The 20,673-nt window shown below is 51.9% G+C and overlaps 1 protein-coding gene across 5 annotated transcripts in view; it reads right to left on the bottom strand.

Annotated features, from left to right (window-relative positions):
* Window positions 1-678: 678 nt before the first annotated feature.
* SEMA4B (semaphorin 4B) overlaps window positions 679-20,673 on the bottom strand; it is a 35,331-nt gene continuing 15,336 nt past the window's right edge. For all 5 annotated transcript variants that reach the window (XM_081840594.1, XM_081840593.1, XM_081840596.1 and 2 more), the window contains 13 exons: window positions 11,522-11,682; window positions 10,601-10,663; window positions 10,344-10,442; window positions 9,450-9,561; window positions 9,065-9,181; window positions 8,195-8,352; window positions 6,580-6,758; window positions 5,969-6,119; window positions 5,514-5,727; window positions 3,284-3,399; window positions 2,616-2,782; window positions 2,396-2,481; window positions 679-1,987 (listed from right to left, as the gene is read on the bottom strand). In XM_081840594.1, coding sequence (XP_081696720.1) covers window positions 1,200-1,987; window positions 2,396-2,481; window positions 2,616-2,782; window positions 3,284-3,399; window positions 5,514-5,727; window positions 5,969-6,119; window positions 6,580-6,758; window positions 8,195-8,352; window positions 9,065-9,181; window positions 9,450-9,561; window positions 10,344-10,442; window positions 10,601-10,663; window positions 11,522-11,682 — 2,411 coding nt within the window. In that variant the 3' untranslated portion in view covers window positions 679-1,199. The remainder of the gene's footprint in view (window positions 1,988-2,395; window positions 2,482-2,615; window positions 2,783-3,283; window positions 3,400-5,513; window positions 5,728-5,968; window positions 6,120-6,579; window positions 6,759-8,194; window positions 8,353-9,064; window positions 9,182-9,449; window positions 9,562-10,343; window positions 10,443-10,600; window positions 10,664-11,521; window positions 11,683-20,673) is intronic.

The following is a 20,673-nucleotide window of genomic DNA, read 5'->3' as shown; positions in this document are numbered from 1 at the left end:
CAGCTCCCAGCGCTCAAGGGGCACACAGGGATGCTGGTGGGACCTGGAGGCTCCAAAGCACACACCCTGCCCCCAGGGCTGCCAGGGAGGGTCGAGAGGCAGGGATCAGGGAGCCCTGGCTGCTGTGAGAAGGGTGGGCAGCGTCGAGAGAGGTCAGGCCCAAGCCGTTGTCAAAGGAGACGTCAACTTTTATGTAAAAATAAACACAACCAACACACAAGGCTTGTGCAAGTGCACTTGTGGGAAGCGTGGGGGTGTGCTGGGGCTGCTGTTGCGAGTGGCCAAGCCAGGGCCTGCCCTTCCACATACCTGGCCCGGGCAGGAGGCAGCTCTGTGCTGGAGCCCAGGCAGAATTCACAGTGGCAGACAGCCAAACCTAGAGTGCGCAGGAGTCAGAAGGGCAGGCCTGGTATCTGTGTTTGGTGGGCGTTGTGTCCCTGTCCCCTCGCAACATGGCACCTGAGCCCCACTCTCACACTTCCACACACCAAGCAAACACCCTAAACATTCAACAGGTTCTCCCCCTAATCCCACAGAGTTCATGAGAAGCCAGACTCCACCCCATGCACACAACACAACACAACACAACACAACACAACACAACACAACACAACACAACACAACACAACACAACACAACACAACACAACACAACACAACACAACACAACACAACACAACACAACACAACACACCCACCCATTGAGAGAGCTCGCAGGTGCCACTCCTTGGGCCCAGAGGGTGCTCTCTTGGGAAGGAAGTGCAGGCACTGGGCAGGCCAAGGGCAGGGCCTCCTTCTGCAGCCTCCTTGCAGTCTCTCGTCCTGCCCCAGCCCAGTGGGGCTTGGGTCTGGCTCCTCTGACCTACGACGACAGCCCGGGCCAAAGTGTCTCCCCTTCTGCCCAGCTGAACATCCTTGCAGCAGCCGGGGAGCAGGCCACCCCTGCTCCTCAAGGCTTAGGAGTGCCTGCTCTGCTCTCTGCAGGTTCTGGCCACTGTTTGCAAGGAGTCCAGGGCAGCGCAGAGACACACAGGTGCCCCAGCGCAGGGCGAGAGGATGCGGCCCAAGTGCCCAACACTGCGGGGCCTTTTCTGTCCATTCACAGTCCGTAGGGCAGTTCTGGTTTGGGTGGGGGCACCAGGAGCTCCTGGTTCCTCGGAAGGCTCAGCACAGCAGGGTCTGTGGATGCAACAATGCGGCTCATACGACCGAGTCCCGGATCTCGGAGCCGAGGCGCACACGCGGCCGCTGGGTGGGAGTCAACACCTCCACGACGCTTTCGTGGACGCTGAGCGGGCGTCGGTCGGACTCCGAGAAGGCCACGCTGGGCTGCGCCGCCGGAGCGGCATGCAGAGGCGTGTTGGCCGCGTGGCTGTCGTGGAGGGCCTGGTAGCCCTTGTGGTCTAGGATGGCACTGGGCGTATGGGTCCCGTTGAGGGGCAAGTTCTCTGCGGGAAGCCCCATCTTGCAGGGTTTCTTAGGATGGGCGCTGGTGCACTTGCCCTGCTTGAGGAAGGTCTTCACGGCGTTGCGGTGCCGGTGCAGCACAAAGAGGGTCAGGAGCGTCACAGTGACGGCAAAGGCCACACACATCACCAGGAACTCCATCCAGTAGGTCTTGCCCTCCAGCAGAGCTGACATGCTGCTCCCCGCGGCTGCCGCTGAAACGCTCCTGGAGGTGCTGATGGTCTCCAGGGGGTTCTGGAGGGGCACGATCCGGGCTCCAAGCGTGGGCTCGACCCGCACGCAGTAACTGGCCATCAGCTGTCGGAAGCCGCCCTCCTGCGACCAGCAGTCATAGCGTCCTGCCTGGGCTGGGCTGCCCATCAGCACCAGCTCCCCTTCGGGAAGCACCAGGACAGCCGAGGTGTTGATGGCAACCCCATTGTGCAGCCAGTGCCGAGAAGCCAGGTTGGAGAGCTGCGGGCAAGGGAGCGTCCGCACAGCGCTGGAGCCCAATATCACCACTGCCTGGCACGGGGGCTCTTCTGCAGAGGGGAGAGAAGGGACACCCACCAGTCAGGCCCTGGGTGCCACAGGGAGGCTGCCAGGCAGCCGAGCCCAGGAGACCTAGTGCGGACTGGGGCCTGGGAGACCAGCGTTCAAATCCCCTCACCCCCATCAAATTCACTGGCCAGTCACTGTATCTCAGCCTAGTCTACCTCACAGTGTTGTTGTCCTGAGGATAAAATTGTGGGGAACAGAAGAATGTATGCCACCTTGAGCTGCTTGAGGGAAAGGTGGAATATAAATGTGATAAATAAATAAGTTGCCAGAGAGACTCTAGGTCAGCAGGCAGGGCAGAGCCAGAAACAGAGTGCCTGTAACCCCTCACATCATTTTCCCTCTTTTGTTCCCAGAGTTCTCAAAGCCCCCACCCCAGCTTTGGTCTTTACCTGTGGCTGAGCGGCTGGGCTGCCCATTGCCCGTCTGGCAAAGCTGGGTGGCATCAGCCCCTTCAATGTCCTGAAGCCAGCTGGGCCTGGTGAGAGATGGAGGCAGCAACGGTGAAGGGAGAGGCAAGGAGGGAGGGGGCAGAGGCCACCCATGGGTTGAGGGGGAGGGGGAGGAAGGAGGTGGGCATCCCCACTTAGGCCTGGTGGAAGAAGCACTCACCCTGCATGGGGCCATGAGCGGTCTGGGAGAAGCGGAATGCAGGCCCCTCCGCTCCAGATGCAGAAGGGGTCCCGAGACAGGATGCATTCAGCACAGGTCCGGTACATGCTGCAGTTGGAGAGTGGCACTTGGACGAGCGCAGTGTAGGAGGCAGCATAAAGGAGGCCCTGCGGGGAGGAGCTAAGTCAGGCTCCTTCCACAGAGCAGACCCACCGTGCCCCCTGCAGGTCACCTGTCAGAGGGTCTCCAGCGGCCACAAGCCAGTCATGCAGCACCTGACCCCTGTGGGCAGAGCAGCTGGCCACCAGGCAACAGAAGCTCTCCAAACCAGCCCTTGTCCTGCCCACTGTGCCTAGCTAAGGGGGTTCCTGCTGGTTCAGAAGTATCTGCCTGAGTCCAGGCTAGCACAGAGCAATGTTTCTGGGAAGGAGTGGAGGAAAGATATGACACACCTTTCCCTCCAGAGACCCCAGGTGCCCACGCAGATCAAGGCAAGGGTGGATCTACAGCAGCCACTGAGGAGGGAACCCTCGCTTTGAAGCTCAGGGCTGAGTCCTCTTGGAAGGCACACAATCCCCAAACTGGCCACTTCTCTCTCTCGTGTAGACGACTTCCCTCTTCTGATGAGGATGCTGGCGGGAGTTTCCCAGGATGCCCCTCTGTCTTACCTGGGCAGGGTCCAGAAGCAGCTTGAGGACAGGCTGCCCAGCAGGGAAGAGCTGGATCTCTTCAATGATCTGGACCTGCTGCTCCATCACCACGGCCTTGTGCAGCCAGCCGTCATCTGCAAGCAGAAAGGGGAGCCCAGTGATGAGGGCCAGGGCAAACAGCTGTCTCCCACCTGCCAGCCAGTCCCCCACAGAAGAGCTCCATCCCTTCCCTCCTCACCTGTCCAGGGCCAGCCACAGAGAACCAAAACCTGCATGTTTGAAGTCTGGAGGTCCCAACCAAGAGTGGCCAACAGCCTTCCCAGAAGGCCTGGTCTCTCTCTCTCTCTCTCCTGTTGTTGGGCATGTTTCCTGCCTGCTATTCTGAGTAAGTGGAAACGGCACAGACTCCCCTTTGTGGCCAGGATGACCTTAGGTTGGGCTAGACCAAGGTTTCCCAAACTTGGCTCTCCAGCTGCTTTTGGACTACAATTCCCATCACCCCTGACCGCTGGTCCTGTTAGCTAGGGATGATGGGAGTTGTAGTCCAAAAAACAGCTGGAGACCAAAGTTTGGGAAACCCTGGGCTATCCCGTCAACAGTCTTTAAGATAAGATGTGCCTCACTCTGCAACACTCTCCTACTGACCTCTCCCACTTTTAAATTCAGCATAGTCTCTAATTCCTCCTCCACCTTTTTGGGCCTGATCCAGACCCCTCACTAGGTGTCTTAAAGAATCGCAACACACAGGACAAATTGAAACAGGGAAAATTCTGAAGGCAGCAGCAAGAACAAAGAAGCCAGCTATAGAATGAGAGACTTGGAGTGTAATAATAATAATAATAATAATAATAATAATAATAATAATAATGTATACCCCACCCATCTGGCTGGGTTTCCCCAGCCACTCTGGGCAGCTTCCAACAAATACAGTGGTGCCTCGCAAGACGAAATTAATCCGTTCTGTGAGGCTCTTCGTATAGCAGTTTTTTCGTCTTGCGAAGCAAGCCCATTGACACCTTAGCGGATTAGCGCTATTAGCGGTTTAGCGGCTTTTAGCGGATCAGCTGATAAGCGGCTTAGGGCTTAGGAAAAGGGGGGGGGGAGGGAAAAAACCCCGCAGGAACTTGCAAGACATTTTCGTCTTGCGAAGCAAGCCCATAGGGAAATTCGTTTTGCGAAGCGCCTCCAAAATGGAAAACCCTTTCGTCTAGCGGGTTTTCCGTCTTGCGAGGTGTTCGTCTTGCGGGGCACCACTGTATTAAAAATACAATAAAACATCAAACATTAAAAACTTCCCTAAGCAGGTCTCTCCCACCCACCACAGGGCAGCCACAGCAGTGCAGGCAATGGAGAAGGTGGAGGAGGTCACTACCACCACCTTGCTGAAGATAAGCAGGCCCAAGCCTGGTCAGATCAGGTGGGGGACCTCCTGAAAGCCAGGTGCCTGCTCCCTTGGGTTCCATGATAGGCAAGATAGAACTGAATGTCAAGAAAGAGGGCAGCCTGGGGCGCCTCCAAAGAGTACTCAGGATGCAGCCGTGCTCTCTGCAGGATGCCTCCTCTCTAAGGACGCTTGGAGCAAGTTTCCAAGAGAAGATCTAAGCCAGTTGAGAGGAAGAACATAAGGAGAGACCTGCAGAATCAAGCCAATGGCCCATCCAGTCTGGCCTGCTGTGTTCACAGCAGCCAACCAGATGCCCATTGTGGGAAACCCACAAGCAGGACCTGAGCACAAGAGCCCTCTCCCCTCCTACGGTTTCCAGCCACTGGCGTGCAGAAGCACTGCTGCCTCTGACCGTGGAAGCAGCACATACCCATTGTGGCTGGTAGCCATGGAAGGCAGAGGACTTTCTCGGTAGTGGCACCTGCCCTGCGGAACACCCTCCCATCAGATGCCAAGGAAATAAACAACTATTTGACTTCTAGAAGACATCTGAGGGCAGCCTTGTATCGGGAAATGTCTGGTGTTTTACAATTTTTATGTGCTGCAAGCCACCCAGAGTGGCTGGGGAAACCCAGCCAGATGGGCAGGGTGTCTGTGTGTGTGTGTGTGTGTGTGTGTGTAAAATAAGGATATATTATATCCAGGAAGTGCAGGTAAGAGGCAGCCAGCACCTTGGGGGGTCCATCCATCCCCTTGCCCAGCTATGAACCATCTCTTCCTCCTCCTGACATTCCAGCCATTGCCAGAGGGCCTCCCCCTGCCTCCCTCCTCCCAGCCGCTGCTGCCGCCGCTGCCACCACTCACCTGTGCCCAAGAACAAGACATCGTAGGCCCGGTGCAGGCCTTGGACACGCTGGACGCTGATCTGCTGGTAGCGGGCATGACCCTGCAGGAGGAAGAGTGGCTGGCTCCGAATGGGGCTGCTCATCAGGAAGTGGTCCTTGAGGTAGTTGAGCACCCGGTCAGGCATCTGGAGTGAGGAGGTGATCTTCATCCGCCGGGCCTGGCTGTTAATGCACTGTGGGCAGGGGGATTAAAAGGAAAGAGCCATCTTGAAGCGAAGGGGTGCATGGCAGCAGCAGCAGCTTAAGTTGTCCAGCACTGGACTGTGGCAGCCCCTACCCTCTGCAGGATCTCAGGCAAAAGCCAAAGGCAGCCTGGTAGCCTTCAAGGTGGAGGGCAGGCAGACCCACCAGCATCAGTCCCAAGGCCTTCCCGCCCCCAAGCCCATGGAGCTGGCTGCTGGGTGATGGACATACCGCTCCAGGCCGGGGCTCCGGCACAGGGTGGGTGTCCGTGTACCACTGTTGGGTCTCCCGGTTGACTTCCTTGTACAGCCCACTGAAGGCTTCCTCCACATCCGCCATGGAGAAGGCACAGACTGCAGCGCCCCCAGCGCCCTTCCTGTCCCTGGGAGAGAGGAGGAAGGAGAAGGAGGGTCAAGGATGGGACAGTCAAGAAAGAAGAATGACAGCTTTAAACGACTATAACCTCACTTGTCATTTGATATAATTTTGTTTGATCTATATGCAGGAGCTGGTAAATGCACAGCTGAGGGATGAGGAATTTGCTAAAGAAAAATAGGTGTTAATTAGAGATAAATCTGTAAAATAAGCAGCATGTAAAAGGGTAAGAAGTGGAAATATCTGAGAGAGTGCAAAGCCAGTTTTTTTGGGGGGGAAATGTATTAGTTTTAGTTTGGCACTGATGTGTTACACATTTGAAAAATGAATAAAAATTAATTGACAATAAATATATAAATGGGGCAGTCAAACACCCACAGGCATGCAGAAGTAATGGGGCATGCACCAAGCGCCCTCTACCAAGGGAACCTGGCAGCCCAGAGAGGCAGCCTCCTCTCACTGCTCACCACTGAGAGGTGAAGACCCCGTAGAAGACAGTCTCTGCCAAGCTCTCGCCTGGAGTGAGCACAAACATGTCCTGCAGCACGTTGAAGGGGAAGCCGTCCTCGGGATGTGAGCACAGCAGCTGGGCCTTCAGGAAGGTTGTCCACCGCCTCTGGAGAACCCGCTCACCCCCAACGTCGCCCTGGCAAGGAGAGAAAGGAAGGGAGGGAACGGTGAGGGGTGGTGCTGTCATGCCAAGTTGCAAGAGCTGGGCCTAGAAAAGCCACAGTGTGGCAGGAAGGACATCTAATGGGCTTTTAATTTTGGGCTTGAGACAGGCTTGGTGGAAGACGGTTAGACTTGGGGCCAAAGGAGATGTAGCTAGATGCAAATTGTACTTTCCTCCCCTCCCCACCCACCCACCCACCCAATGGGAGGAGGCAAGATCCTGCATCCCAGATGCTCACATCCACTTTGGTCCCAAGTTGTATCACGTTACAGAGCAGGGCCCCAGGATGCCCAGAAGAATTTCCCCTGGCAGCCTATTTGGAAACACCTGCCTTGTTTTGAGTCCTTTGAGGGTGTAACTGGATTCACTTTTATTTGCAAGACAGTCTGGGATTACACTTGCAGTAAAGGATGGTGTAGTGGTTAGAACATGGGTAGGCAAACTAAGGCCCAGGGGCCGGATTCGGCCCAATCGTCTTCTAAATCCGGCCTGCAGACACTCTGGGAATCAGCGTAGTTTTACATGAGTAGAATGTGTGCTTTTATTTAAAATGCATCTCTGGGTTATTTGTGGGGCACAGGAATTCGTAAATTTTTTTAAAAAATATATAGTCTGGCCCTCCCACATGGTCTGAGGGACAGTGGACTGGCCCCCTGCTGAAAAAGTTTGTTGACTCCTGGGTTAGAGTGTCGGGAGACCAGGGTTCAAAATCCCCACTTGGCCACAAAGCTTACTGGGTAACCTTGGGCCCATCACCATCTCTCAGCCTAGCCTACCTTACAGGGTGGTTGTGGGGATTAAATGAAGAGGAGAAGAAGCATGTAAGCCACCTTGAGCTCCAGGGAGAAAGAGGTGGGATTTAAATCCAATAAATAAAAAATGCTTCAATAAAACTTTGAGAGGAACTGGTTGAAACCTGTTGTACATAAAAATCGAGTTCTCCACCTGGGACAGAAAGGTGGCTTTTTAATTTTTTTAAGCTCTCCTTCCACGCTGAACCCAGCTGGGAGCTCCTCCCAGCTCCCCCTTGCTGTTCCTGCTGGTGCCAAGAGAAGGCATGAGAGAGCAAGAGATGGGCACCAGGGGACGCTGCAGGCCCAGAGAACCATCAAGGGCAGCAGCATATTGCTAGTTTACTAGTTTATGACCATTCTTCTCCCAGGGAGACGCGCTTGTAGAATCTCCTGCCTCAGGCACCAAAATAACTTGGCCAGCCTTGGGCACAATGAACCTTGACTTAAGCGGGCAGGGAGGACCATTTACTGCTCTGGCTCAGGCAGCAAAATGTCTTGGGCTGGCCCTGGCTCAGCAGAAAGGGAGGTTTCCACCTTCTCCAAACTTTTGCAAAGAGCAAAAAGGGAAAGGGGGGAAAAACATCCCGGTCCCCAAACAGATGAAGCCCTCCTCACCTTGCACACGCGGGCCATGCGTGACACAACAGTGTCTTCAAAGAAGTCAAACTCCTTGCCACTTTCGCTGAAGAAGAAGTAGATCTTGTCGTCGTCCCCCTGGGGGCTGCTGGGCGGGTGGCTCTCTCGCAGGTAGGCCGAGCCCACAAAGAAGGGATCTGTGGCACATAGGAACATAGGAAGCTGCCTTATACAGAGACAGACCATTGGTCCATCTTGCTCAGCATTACCTACACTGGCTGGCAGCAGCTCTCCAGGGTTTCAGGCAGGAGTCTCTCCGACCCCTACCTGGGGACTGAACCTGGGACTTTCCGCATGCAAGGCAGGTGCTCTGCTGCTGAGCTGCAGCCCTCCTGATGGCAGAGGCAGCCCTTTCTGCAGTTGCTCCCTCATCCCATGGATCTGGATCCAAGGAAGAGGCTTGGAGCCCCCCATCCCAATGGCGAGTCCAAACCAGAGCTGCAGAGAGTCTAACTGGTGGAAGAACACCTTGGCTTGAATAAGGCTCTTGTGAATTCACTCCTGCCCCCAAGACCATGGGAAGGGCCAGTGAAGGTCTTGATGTCCGAGCCATTTGAGGCAATAAACATGCTCCCCAGTCATCTCACTGAGCAGCAGAGCTTCCCTGCTCACCCATCTCCACGAAGGAGAGGACTATGGATGCCTACTAGCCAAAAGGCTCGGCTCTGCATCCACAGTCAGAGGCAGCCATGCTTCTGAATACCAGCTGCTGGAAACCGCAGGAGGGGAGAGGGCTATTCTGCTCAGATCCTGCTTGCAGGGTTTCCCTTTGGGGCCTCTGGTTGGATGATTGACTAGATGGGCCTGATCTAGAAGGCTCTTCTCATGTTCTTATGCTACCCCACACACCTTGCAGCCAGTTGAGCGAGTTCTCGGTCTTGATGGCCGGGCGACTGCCGTGACTCCGCAGGATGGTTGGCTCGTTGCCTTGGAAGTTGCTCACAGTCCCCGCATACAGTTCTCCATCTGCCAGAAAGCATCCCCATCAGGGAGACCCTCAGAGCCCTTTACCAGATACCCAGGGATAGTCTCCTCTTCTTCAATGCTTTAGAAAGACTTGGCTGGCTCCCCTCTCCCTGCTGCATTGCAGGGGACCAGACTAGTTGACCCTTTGGGTCCTCCCCGTCTATGATTCTATGACTCTTCCAGTCCTGGGGGTGTCCCAGCCCCTTCCCTCCTTGGTTCCATGGAATGAAGTGAGGCAGCCACTGGCTATAACCCAGGATCTCCTTACCAACCATGATGGCCGTGGACCTGTATGCAGGATCAAAGGGGCAACGTCCTTTCCCGTCCTCCAGCAACAGCTTCCCAGAGGCCTCTCGCTTCAGACTGAATTCTGGAATGTTCTAAAGGGGAGGATGGTGCAGTGAGGAAGATGCCAGGAATTACGTATTTGGGGGTGGTGTTGAGGCAAAAACTTTTGATTTCTGTTTTTAAAAAAGGTGGGGGGGCTCAAATAGGCCAGGAGACAAGACCTAGCCTAACCCTTCCCACTAACCCCAAATAGTAGGGGCTGGGGCTCCCCGAACATGTAGACTCTAACTCTAGGGTCTTCAAGAAGACCCTTGCACAGCCTCCAGGTGCAAATCCTGCCAGGGTCTTGGGCCTGTGAGAGCACTGAGGTGTGTTTTCAACACTACAGCAGTAAACAGCAATGGCTCCTTCCCAGAAAACAGGACTCCAGCCAGGGTCTGCCCACAACTGGCAGCTGGAGGCTTGATCCATGGGGCTTGATCCAGTGCAAGAAGGTCCATACAGGACTGGGCCAGGCTGCCCAGGGAGGTGGTGGAAACTCCTGGCAGGACAAACATCTCCAAAGGGCATTTGCTTGATCCTAATGAAGGGTGCATGGAAGAGTCTCTTGAGAGAGATCAGCTTCTGCCAACCTGGTGCCCTCCATGTGCTCTGGACTACCACCCTCATCAGCCCCAGCTTGCATGTGACACAGGGGTTGATGGGGGAACTGCCGCACTGGCTGGGCTGCTGGGAGTTGTAGTTCGAAATACCTAGAGAGCAGCAGGCTGGTGAAAGCTGAGCTGGTCGGCCCAACCTGATAGTTCTGATTCTCCAAGGTGAGGGGTCCCATACTGGCAGCAAGGTGTGCCTCCCCCCCCACAAGCTTACTCACAATGTAGGTGCAGGTGGGGCTGAAGGCGCTGGTCCCACAGGTGTACAGGTGGGTACTGTTCAGCTGCAGCAAGATCTTGATGTAATTGTGACAGTCTCTCTGCAAGGGACAGAAGAGGAAAGCTTTGAGCTCCGCCTAACTCAGAATGCCCCCCAGCAATGGAGGGGATGCCTTGAGCAGGTCACAGCCCAATCCAAGGGGCAGAAGGGGCCCCCCTGGCATAGGAATGGCAGACCCACGTCTGGTAGGGCACTCACCTGGGGGTCTTTGCCCTTGAAGACACACTGACGCTTCTTCTCCTCCTCAGCCCCCCACAGCAACTGCAAGACAGGAAGAGAGGCGGTGACCAGGAGGCTCAGTCCAGGCACTCCCCTTGCCTCCCTCTAGGGCGGTTTCTAGAATGGCATTTCAGAGCCATTCTTCGCAGGCTGTGAGCCCCAGCAGTGCCCCTCTTGCCCCATTCCCAATGGACCCTTGATTTCCCAATCTTCCTTGATTTCCCCACTGGTACTTTCTGGGGCCTCTCAGTGAATCTCAGCTGCGGCAGTCTCCTGCCCCAAAAGACAGCTCACCCGCTGCAAGGGGGGCCAGCCCAGTGATGTCCAGTGCCAGGGCTGCAGATGCATTAAATGGAAAACCCCAGCATTCCCCTAAAGTGGCCCAAATATTATGCCAAGAGCAGGGCCCTGGCATCTAGAGTAACTGGCATGGGGCAGGGCCAAGGGAAGGAGCGGCAGCAGCAGCAGCTGCCCAGACCTCCTTTGGCACCTGGAAGGCCATGGGGTGCTGACCAGCACTTCCAAACTGTCCTCCTCAATCAAAGGCTGAAACAGCTTGCTTTTAGAAAGACCACAGGCTCCAAGATCCTCAGGTTGCCAGTTTCTGTGCCTGAACCCAAAGAGTGAAGTTGTGTGTGGCAATGGTTTGGAACCCTCCCAGGCTAGGAACCCTCAGAGGGGGAAGGAGAGGCAGCCTCTGCTGCCAGTGTTGAGGACTGGCTCCTTGACTGAGGCCCAAACTGCTTCCAGGATGAGTAGGGGCTTGCTGGTCCCATCAGACTGAGAGGTACAACAGAAACAACCAGCCAGTCCATCAGCCAGTGATGTCCTTCCTGTATATTTCCACTGCACATCTGAACTAGGGGGCTCTAAAGTGGCCAGTGGGCACCCTGCACTTACTTTTTGGTGCTGTGGCCCAGGAGAGAAGGAGGTGGTGTTGAGGGCAAGGAGCCTCTCACGGGCACCTGCGTACAAGGTGCCCCCATCTGGGCTCAGCATCATCGTGGTGTAGTTGGTGATTCCAGGCTCTTCAAAGCGGGTCAAGAGCCGGAGGGGGGAGCCTGGGGGGAAGGAGATAAGAAAAGAGAGATGGCCTATGAGTGGCAGGTTGAACCCCAATGTCCCAAGCAGTCCTGCCCCCTCAGCAAGCAGAGAACAAAAGCGCTGCCACATTTCAACAACTTATCAAGCATGTCTCTACTGCAACTTCATTTGTCAAAACAAAGCTCAAGGCTATCCTGGTCTGTGACCGTAATAAAGTTCATTCAACAAAGCTCAAGGTAGACATAACAGGTCAGAACACTCCAAAAAGGCATTTGAGTGTTGCAAACAACATTCAGTATTGCAGAATGCCCAAGAGCAGCATTTTGCTCAGGGAATTGGCCACACACAAATACAGAAAAGGTGAATGAGTTTCAATAATCCACCCGAGCAGTAAGGCAGAATACAGGAGCCCAGCCTTTTCAGATCATCAAAAGGAGTTATTTGCTCCCAGTCTTTTCTACCCACTACAGGTTTTGCAGTTACTTTTCTCTCATGTCCATCTCTGTGCTAACACAGTAATGGCAAGGTTGCAGGTTTGATCCCCATATGGGACAGCTGCATATTCCTGCACTGCAGAGGATTGAAATAGATGATGCTCAGAGTCCCTTCCAACTCTACAGTTCTATGGTTCCTTGTGGCACTCGTGGTGTCGTCGTCTCCACAACAGCCTTGGGCAAGGCAACATTCCCAGAGCTGTTGTGTGGCACATGCCAAAATCTCCACAACTGGCTTACTGGTTCCCTCTTGCATGTATGATGGAGTTTTATATGGGGGGGGTGAGGGACAGAAGAGGAATGACTCCCCAAGGCAGAGATGGCTGCTGCTCGAAATTCCCCTCCACCTCCACGCCTGGGAGGACTCTGTCTGTGCTCCTTTCCCCTTCCACTTCAGAGCAAAGAGGTGGTACCTGACTCTGGGGGAAAGACCCTCCTGCAGGTGGCTTCCAGTCAGGGCTCTTGCTAACAGGAAATGACTCACCTCTGCCTGAGGGTACCTGAAACTGCTGGATGATTCAGCTGCAGTGCAGGATAGGACCCTATTGAGTTGGGGGGGGGACCTGTGAGTCACCCATTGCCATTCTTGGCCCAACTCCTTGTGGGGCACTGGCACCCAACTCCATTTGAACTGGCACACAACTGAGGCCTCCAGGGCACAGCTTTCAGCCCCAGGACCTCTCATTTTGGAGCGTAAGCCAGAGTTACCATGCTCTGGATGCCTAGAGGAAGGGCTGGGGAGGCTGGCAGGGTCTGTGTAGCTTCAGCAGAAGGGAGGGAAGGGCAGAGCACCTGGGTGTGGCACCCATCACAGGGACTCTCCCTGGGAGCTTGCCTGCAGAGTCTGGGAAACAGCCTCGGTGCTGGATTGCGAAGCCCAACCCAGCTGACCTTGGGTGACCTTCCCTGTTGCACGACTCCAGCTCTGCAGCACAGCCTGTTCTGTGTGTTTCAAGCAAGCCTGTGCCTGATTGTTTGCCACTGGACAAGTTCCAGCCCGTTCCTGCTCCTGCTTCACTAAAAGGCTGAAAAGTTCTCCCAGCCCTGCTCTGCCTCCTGGGTGGCAACACAGGCCTGGCGTAGGTGAGGGCGGCTGGTGCTCCGGCCCTGCCAAGGGAACCCGGAGCAGCCCACACGTGGCTCAAAGAGCCACACAGTTTGTTCCCAGCCAGCCATGGGCAACAGCCATCTCCCTGCAGCTCTGTGGACTGTGGCTGAGAAAGGAAGAGCCTCTGCTGCTCCTTTGATAGCTGAGAGGCTATGGGAGTTTGGAAATTCATAGAATCATGGAACTGTAGAGTTGGAAGGGACCACAATGCAGGAATGTAAATTCCTCTTTAATAAACTAAAGCAGTGATTTCCAAACCTTTTCAGGCTGCCGCCCTTGGTTCCACAAACTCATCCCCAGTGCCCACTACCTTACCCTATAAAAAGCAGTATTAAGAAAAGCTGTTTGCATGATCCACTAAGGAAGGTAATAACACAGTGACTTTCAGAACAGTAACAATTGCACACTTATTCAAAATCTAATTAAACTGCTGGTTTAATTAAGTCAACAAAATTGATGAACTTGATCCGGTGATACCAGCTTTCCAAAGTCTGATAGACAGGGGGCCCCTGTCATTCCGTTGCCTCTTGGTGTCCCCCTAGGTAATCTCAATGCCCCCCAGGGAGTGGTACTGCTTACTTTGGAAACCACTGAATTAAAGGATAACAGAGGGGTGGTCCACTTATGGGTCACCAAAACAGACAGGAAAGTAAATGCATCACCCCAAAGAAAGAGGACACAGATCTGCATAAAATGTGCATACGCTAGTTTAAATGTACAGATGCAAATTTAGAAACAATTGCTGCCATTTAAATAAAACTACATCTCAGCATAGCGGGGAAGTCTGTGGCCACGTGAGCACCCTGAGTTTGCTGGCATGTCCCCCCCCCCAAAGCTTCTCCATCTTTAAACTTGACTCTCTGGTGCACTTCAAATAGAGAACACAGCCACCTTCAGATTACACTGTTTATCTCTCCCCCCCCCCCACTGCATTCAAGTTTGGAAGCTGCCTACTGAAACAGGCAGTGCTACACAAACACCCCATGCTTCAATCACCTGAGTGCCTGCATACTTCCATCAATCCGCCTTGTGACACTCTTCCCATTCCACCTGGCTCTCCCACAATACAAGCCTCATCTCAAACCTGCCAGCCAGCCCTAGCCAGGAGAAAATGCTTAAATCTGGTTGAGAACCTGAAAGGTGACACTTTGATCACTGGTGTTCCTATGAACTGAACAAGGAAAACATTCCCACACAGGTGAGTGTGAGAAAGATTCAACGATAATTGGTCTCACTGGTGAGGCTGTGTGGGTGAGCATCTCACAGGTACAGTGAGGGATCAAAAGAACACCTGGGAGGACATTCAGACACTGAAGCCTCTTCCCAAAGACTTCCCAGCTGAGAGCTTTGGCAGGTACCCGTCCCCCAAGGATGACTAATGGCCTTGAGCCCCACAGGTGGCATAGGTGTGATACAAAAGGGGCAAAGGGACAGCAAGAGTCTGTCTTGCCTTGTCTCCACCACTAATTACTCATCATAGGCAAATGAGAGGAAAGAGAAGGAGGCCAAAGGAGCTCCCAATATCCCCTCGGGTGACCTGCTCTCTTGCAACTGAGTCACCCCTTGAATGTGTGACAAAAGGTGAAGAGGACTGGAAGAGAGACTGTCCCTGGATAACCGGCCATGCTAAGAAGCAGCTGGCCAGAGTATCAGGGCACTCTGCCTGTGGGGATACCACTGGGCCTTTATAGATCTTATGGGCAGAAGAAGTAGGAACACATTCAGAGAAACTCTGGAATTAAAAGTGTGGCTCATCAGTGAAGACCTGGAGGGACGGTGAGGATCTCTCTCTGAGACAGAGGCTGGGCAGCCATTTGAGCAGGGGGCAGATCCTGCTGGCTCTGTCCAACCCCAGGGAGCTACAACATCAATCTATTAATGGAGTTATTCATCACTTTTCACAAAAGATGCCTCAGAGCAACATGCAATTCATAAAATACGAATAGTGTAAGAAACACTCAATCCAAATACACAAATACCAAAAAGTGCCCATCCATCAATATGTATGAAAAGGTCAGAAATCTAATTTCAAGATAATAAAAATCAAGATAATAAACTTTTCATAAAGGAATGGAAATTGTTTGTTGTATATTTACAAGCAAACTGTAAACAGATAAAGACATTGGCAGGATTATTGTAATAACTGGCAGTTTCAAAAAATGTATATAAAAGTAGATGTATAAAAGAATAAATTAAGATAAAATATGCAGGGAATGATGAAAATAAATTTAAGGAATCGCAGAAAGAGGAGGAAGTAAGTCGAGGTTTGAAATATTAGAACTACTGTTAAGCTATTGTTGAATTGTATACAACTGAAAATCATAAATAAAAATTATAATAGAAATTAAATTTCAAAACAGTCCAATGTTATGAGCCAGAACCTGGGGACAAAAGTATCTAAATTTAGGGACTATAAACTGAGCATGACGGAGTCAGGCGGGCCTCCCTGGGTAGAGCATCCCACCAAGCGGGGGCGGGAGAAGACACCAACCAGGCTGTGCCCAGCTCCTCTCTTCCCTTTTTCCAGTCACATCACCCTCTGTCCTTCAAGCTGTTCTTCCTTATCCCCAAGAAGCAGGAATCTGCCACCTGCCGGGACCTAAAGCAGGCATGTCCAAAATCAGTTTGGGGGGCCTAATGTGGCCCGTCGGTAGGTTTAATCCGGCCCCTGTGGCAACAGGGTCAACAGTTTTGGTCGGCCCTCAAACATGTTCATTTCATCAAATCTGGCCCTTTTGAAAAAAGTTGGGGCACCCCTAAGGTAAACATTGTAGGAAGTCCTGGGGCTCTGTCAGCAGGAAGGTCAGGCTGGGCTGAGAAGGAACAGCTGGCCCAGCCTCTTCTGTGCAACAGAGAGGCCCTGGCCCACAACTAGGTGTCAGCATTCCCAGGAGCTCCGAGGCACAAAGAATGCCTAGTTTGTCAGCTGGTTCTCACAGGCAAGATGTCATGTCCTCCCCGCCCCCTCTCTCTCTGGCAGCCTTCACCAACCCATAGCCTTCCAGATGTTTAGGACTACAACTCCTAAGTTGTAGCCTCAGCCCCCATGGCCAGAAGACGGGAGTTTTATTCCAAAGGATCCAGCTTGGCAAAGGTTATGCAACTGTGGAAGCCAGGAACTGAGGTACAAGACACAGGCCAGGCTTCTCTGCTTCTCTCTCTCTCACACACACACTTTGCCTCTCGCCACTGTGCCCTGAAGCGTTGACTAAGCTTGAAGCAGGCTTACAGATAGCACAGAGAGCTGCATCAGCAAAGGGACCCATCCAAGCAAAGCAAAACGCTAGACAGAATCTCCCTCCAGCTCAGCAGTTGCTTCTCCTACGGGATTCTCTCTAAGATTCAAAGACTGGGCCAACAAGCTGCGCCTGGCAAGAGATCTGTGAGCCGGCTGGGTTTTGCTGAGGGCAGCACAACGCTTTTTGGCAGGCTGGATGAGTGGGTGGGATTCAGCAAAGCCCCTTCTATCCCAGGAGAACAAGTTTAGCTGGGTTGAGGGGAGGAGAGGATGAACACAGTAAAAGAGCTATGAAATCACAGAGGGGCTAGCTAGAGTTCTCTGCTGCATTGTTTTCTAGAGACCATGGACGCCTTCTGGGTGACAGACAGCAGCATTCTGGGAAGGGTGGAGAAGTCCCAATTCTGACAATTTCCACCAACAATTCAAAGTTAGGCTTCCCTGCCAATGCCCTCCTCCACAGCACCAAACCTGAATAAAGTGGGGCAGAGATTTCCCCACTGCTGCATTTCTCCGTGCAAACTTTACCTTTAGAAATGCCTTGCTTCATAAAGTTAACCAGCAAGAGAATGAATTGGCTGAGTGCAGCAGCACAGTGGCAGGCCGCAGCTTAAAGTCAAAGTTGCAACTAACTTTTTCAGGTGACTCTCCATAGGAAGGGCAGATATTATTCCACTCAGTTCTTCAAGCAGGCTAAAATTCCCTTCAAATCCAAATTTAATATAAAAGGGAAGTTCAAACTGTTGAGCTGACATCTCTTGAGACATTTACAAGTAAGTATTCCCATAAAATCAGTTTCCAAGAATTGCTCTCGTTTCATTTGAATATAAACCACACTGTGCCCTTTACTGATCTCCCCACCACAATCAAATGTTTCGGCTTAACTACTTTTGGCTATTGAAAACACATTTGAAGTGTCTGTCCGTCTATCTACAAATGTAAAATTAAATTACAAGTTTTGTTTACTAAATGTAAGTCAAATCAACATCCTAAAGAAGAGCTCAATCAGGGCAGGGTTCCCACCATCCCTAAAATAAAACCTCAATTCAGAATATTCTGAAAGTCCCAAATCAGTGCTATGGAAAAGAGGAACAAATTCACAGAGGAAGAGGAGGAGAAGTCTTATCGTTAGTTAGTAGTCATCCGTCATAATGGCTATATGCAACTGTGCCTAAATACCAGTTGCTGGGGAGCAGCACTCCCACTCCCTCCCCTGCACCAGGAAAGAAGTTGTTGCTTTTATGTCCTGCTTGTGGGCTGAAGGCATCTCTTTGGCTACTGCAGGAAACAGGATGCTAGCCTAGATGGGCAGGGCAAAGTATGAGGCAGCCACTTTAGCTTGGGGTGTCAGGAAGACCCAGGCCAAAGACCTAGAGCAGGTGTGGAGTGTGTCTGTGGTCCTCTTTCAGCTGCAGTCAGGGTGGCCAAGGGTCAGGAAGAATGGGAGTTGTAGTCCAACATCTGGAAGGGCCATAGATTAGCCAGTCCTGATCTATAGCATTTAAAAATCTCAACCCTGAAAGTATGGGGAAGGAAATTTACCAATACCCCCAAAGCCCATATCTATGCGATCCTCTTAGGATGCTTTCCTGGTCATCTCATGACCAGCAGATGGTGACAACATGGAAGCAGGTCTGTTAAGCCATTGCAACCCCTCGAATGCCCTCCCCTTGGATAATTTGTGAGAAGCAGACAGGAATGACCTTTAAACAATTCTTTTAAAACTTTATGTTTACTCAAGCTGTCTTGAACTCTGACTCAAAGTTCTCTGTTTTGCAGATTGCCCAGTTTTAGTTTTCTCTAGTTTTGGGACATTTTTCTGAGTGGTGGTATTTGTATAGTTTAGAAACATTTATTAAATTAAGCAATGCAATTTTGTAATAAATAGAAATAGAATTATATGGGTGTCCAGCAGGGATGGGGAACAACTGAAGCCCCCAGGTGCTGGACTTCAAATCCCAGCAGCTAGCATGGCTCATGGATGATGGGAATTGCAGTGCAACCATTTCTGGGGAGGGGGCACATGTTCCTCATCCCTGAGAAAAACAGCTGACTGTTGAAATCCCTGCTTTTCTGCAAGTGTTCATAGAGCAGGATAACAGCAAGTTTGAGGGGCAGTGCAACAAAACGGCTGAGAGGCCCAAGCACAGTGTAGCTAGCGGGAAGGTCAGACATGAAGAGGTGAAGGAGAATTACCAGAATTTGCCTGCTGGAGCTGGGCCGCCCCATGACTTCCTGCCCCTTGAATGGCCACAGCAGCAGCTGGACAAATCGACGCCTCCCAAACCCACTGATAACACAGCCAGCTTGTGTTTACACAGAAAACAGCCAACATCTCAGAGGGCCACTGCAGGCATTGCGAAAACTTTTAACAAGGGACACAGAGGGAGTGTCTCAGACTACCCATTCAGGTGGTCCGTGGGGACCACCATGGGACAGAGAAAGGCAGAGTCCATCATATTTTAATGTGTAATGTTTTATTATGTTTTTATATATGTTAGAAGCCAGCCAAAGTGACTGGGGCAACCCAGTCAGATGGGTAGGAAGAAGAAGAAGAAGAAGAAGAAGAAGAAGAAGAAGAAGAAGAAGAAGAAGAAGAACCACCTGTTCAGGGAGGACCAGGAAACCTCCTCCAACCTACCTTCCAATGGGGGTTGGACACAAAGTGTGATGTTCTGTGGAGAGGGGAGATTTGCACTCCCCCCTCCAAATACTTGTGCAGTTCTGAAATTCAAGTATCATGCAGAAGTTGTATTATGTTACTGCTGTAAAAAGTGAGGGCATCTAGTGAGCAGTCTGGGGTCTTCTAGAACCCTAGAACCTGATCAGGCCACCCATCTCTCTTCCCCTCCTCAAACACAGTCACTGCAGTCTCCACACTACTCTAGTCCTCAAGAGGTTCCCCAATGTTTCAAAGTTGAAGGGATCCCTTCCAGTATAGAGTCATGAACTGTCAAGTGTTTTTATGAGGGTGGTGGTGCCAGGATTATAGCAAAATAAAATAATAATAATAATAATAATAATAATAATAATAATAATAATATTCTGGTGCCTTCCAGATGTTTTTCTTTTACAGCTGTGCTGGCTGGGCTTGATGTGAGCTGTACTCCAAAACTTCTGGACAGCTCCAAGCTAGGAAAGACTGAAAACAGAGCAGTCTTAGCTCTGTTTGAAGGAAAGCAACGCGAAACATTTGTGTCTTAAAGTGGTTCGTATTCACTGTGAACCTGACCAACTTGGATGCTGCTCCTATGAAGGTGTCTAGTCTCTTTATGGGATCAGTTTCAACTGAAAGTGCCTGAGGATGTGGATAAAGAATCTGGCAAAGGTGTGGCTGACCACACCCTTGATCCCGTCTTGGCTATTGACCGCTAGCCAGGGGATGAGTGGCATTGGCTAAATCCGGCCCGCTGACTGTCTGGGAATCAGCGTGTTTTTACATGAGTAGAATGTGTCCTTTTATTTAAAATGCATCTCTGGGTTATTTGTGGGGCATAGGAATTCGTTCATTTCCCCCCCCCCAAAATATAGTCCACCACCCCCCACAAGGTCTGAGGGACAGAGGACCGGCCCCCTGCTGAAAAAAAATTGCTGATCCTTGGGCTAGTTGGTCTGAGAGATGAGCAACCCCTCTTTCAGAGAGTGGGTAGTCCTAGCTGCCTTGAAAGAGGTGGCTGAGCAGCCACATATTAAGAAATCCACTTCGGACCCAAGAAATATGGCCAATTACTGTCCAGATACTCCCTTGGGGCAGGGACTTGGAGAAACTCAGCTGCAGGCATCTTGGGAGGGCACTGAATATCTAGATCCATTTCAAGCTGGGTGTAAGCTCAGTTTGGGTACTGAAAACACCCTGGTTGCCCTGATAAATGACCTCTGTGACTCTCTTGACCCTCCTAAAACTCTTGATATCTTTTGATATCACTGACCACAGTGTATTGCTGGACCAAACCTGTAATTGGGAATAGGGGACTCACGAGACATGGAGGTTCTGCTCCTATCTGCAGAGGCAGTTTCAGAAGATAACGTGGTAGTTTCCCACTTAACTCAGTTGCATTTGTGCTTTGAGGGTCCCACAGTATCTCCCCCCCCCCCAGCTTTTTATTATCTTTACAAAGCTGCTTGATACCATCAACAGGGGATTTGCAGTGAGGTGCTATTGATATGC

The sequence above is a fragment of the Podarcis erhardii genome (assembly GCF_964252035.2).
Source record: "Podarcis erhardii genome assembly, chromosome: 14".
NCBI classification, from domain to species: domain Eukaryota; kingdom Metazoa; phylum Chordata; class Lepidosauria; order Squamata; family Lacertidae; genus Podarcis; species Podarcis erhardii.
Note: the sequence above shows the minus strand (reverse complement) of the source record. Positions and strands in the feature narration are given on the sequence as shown.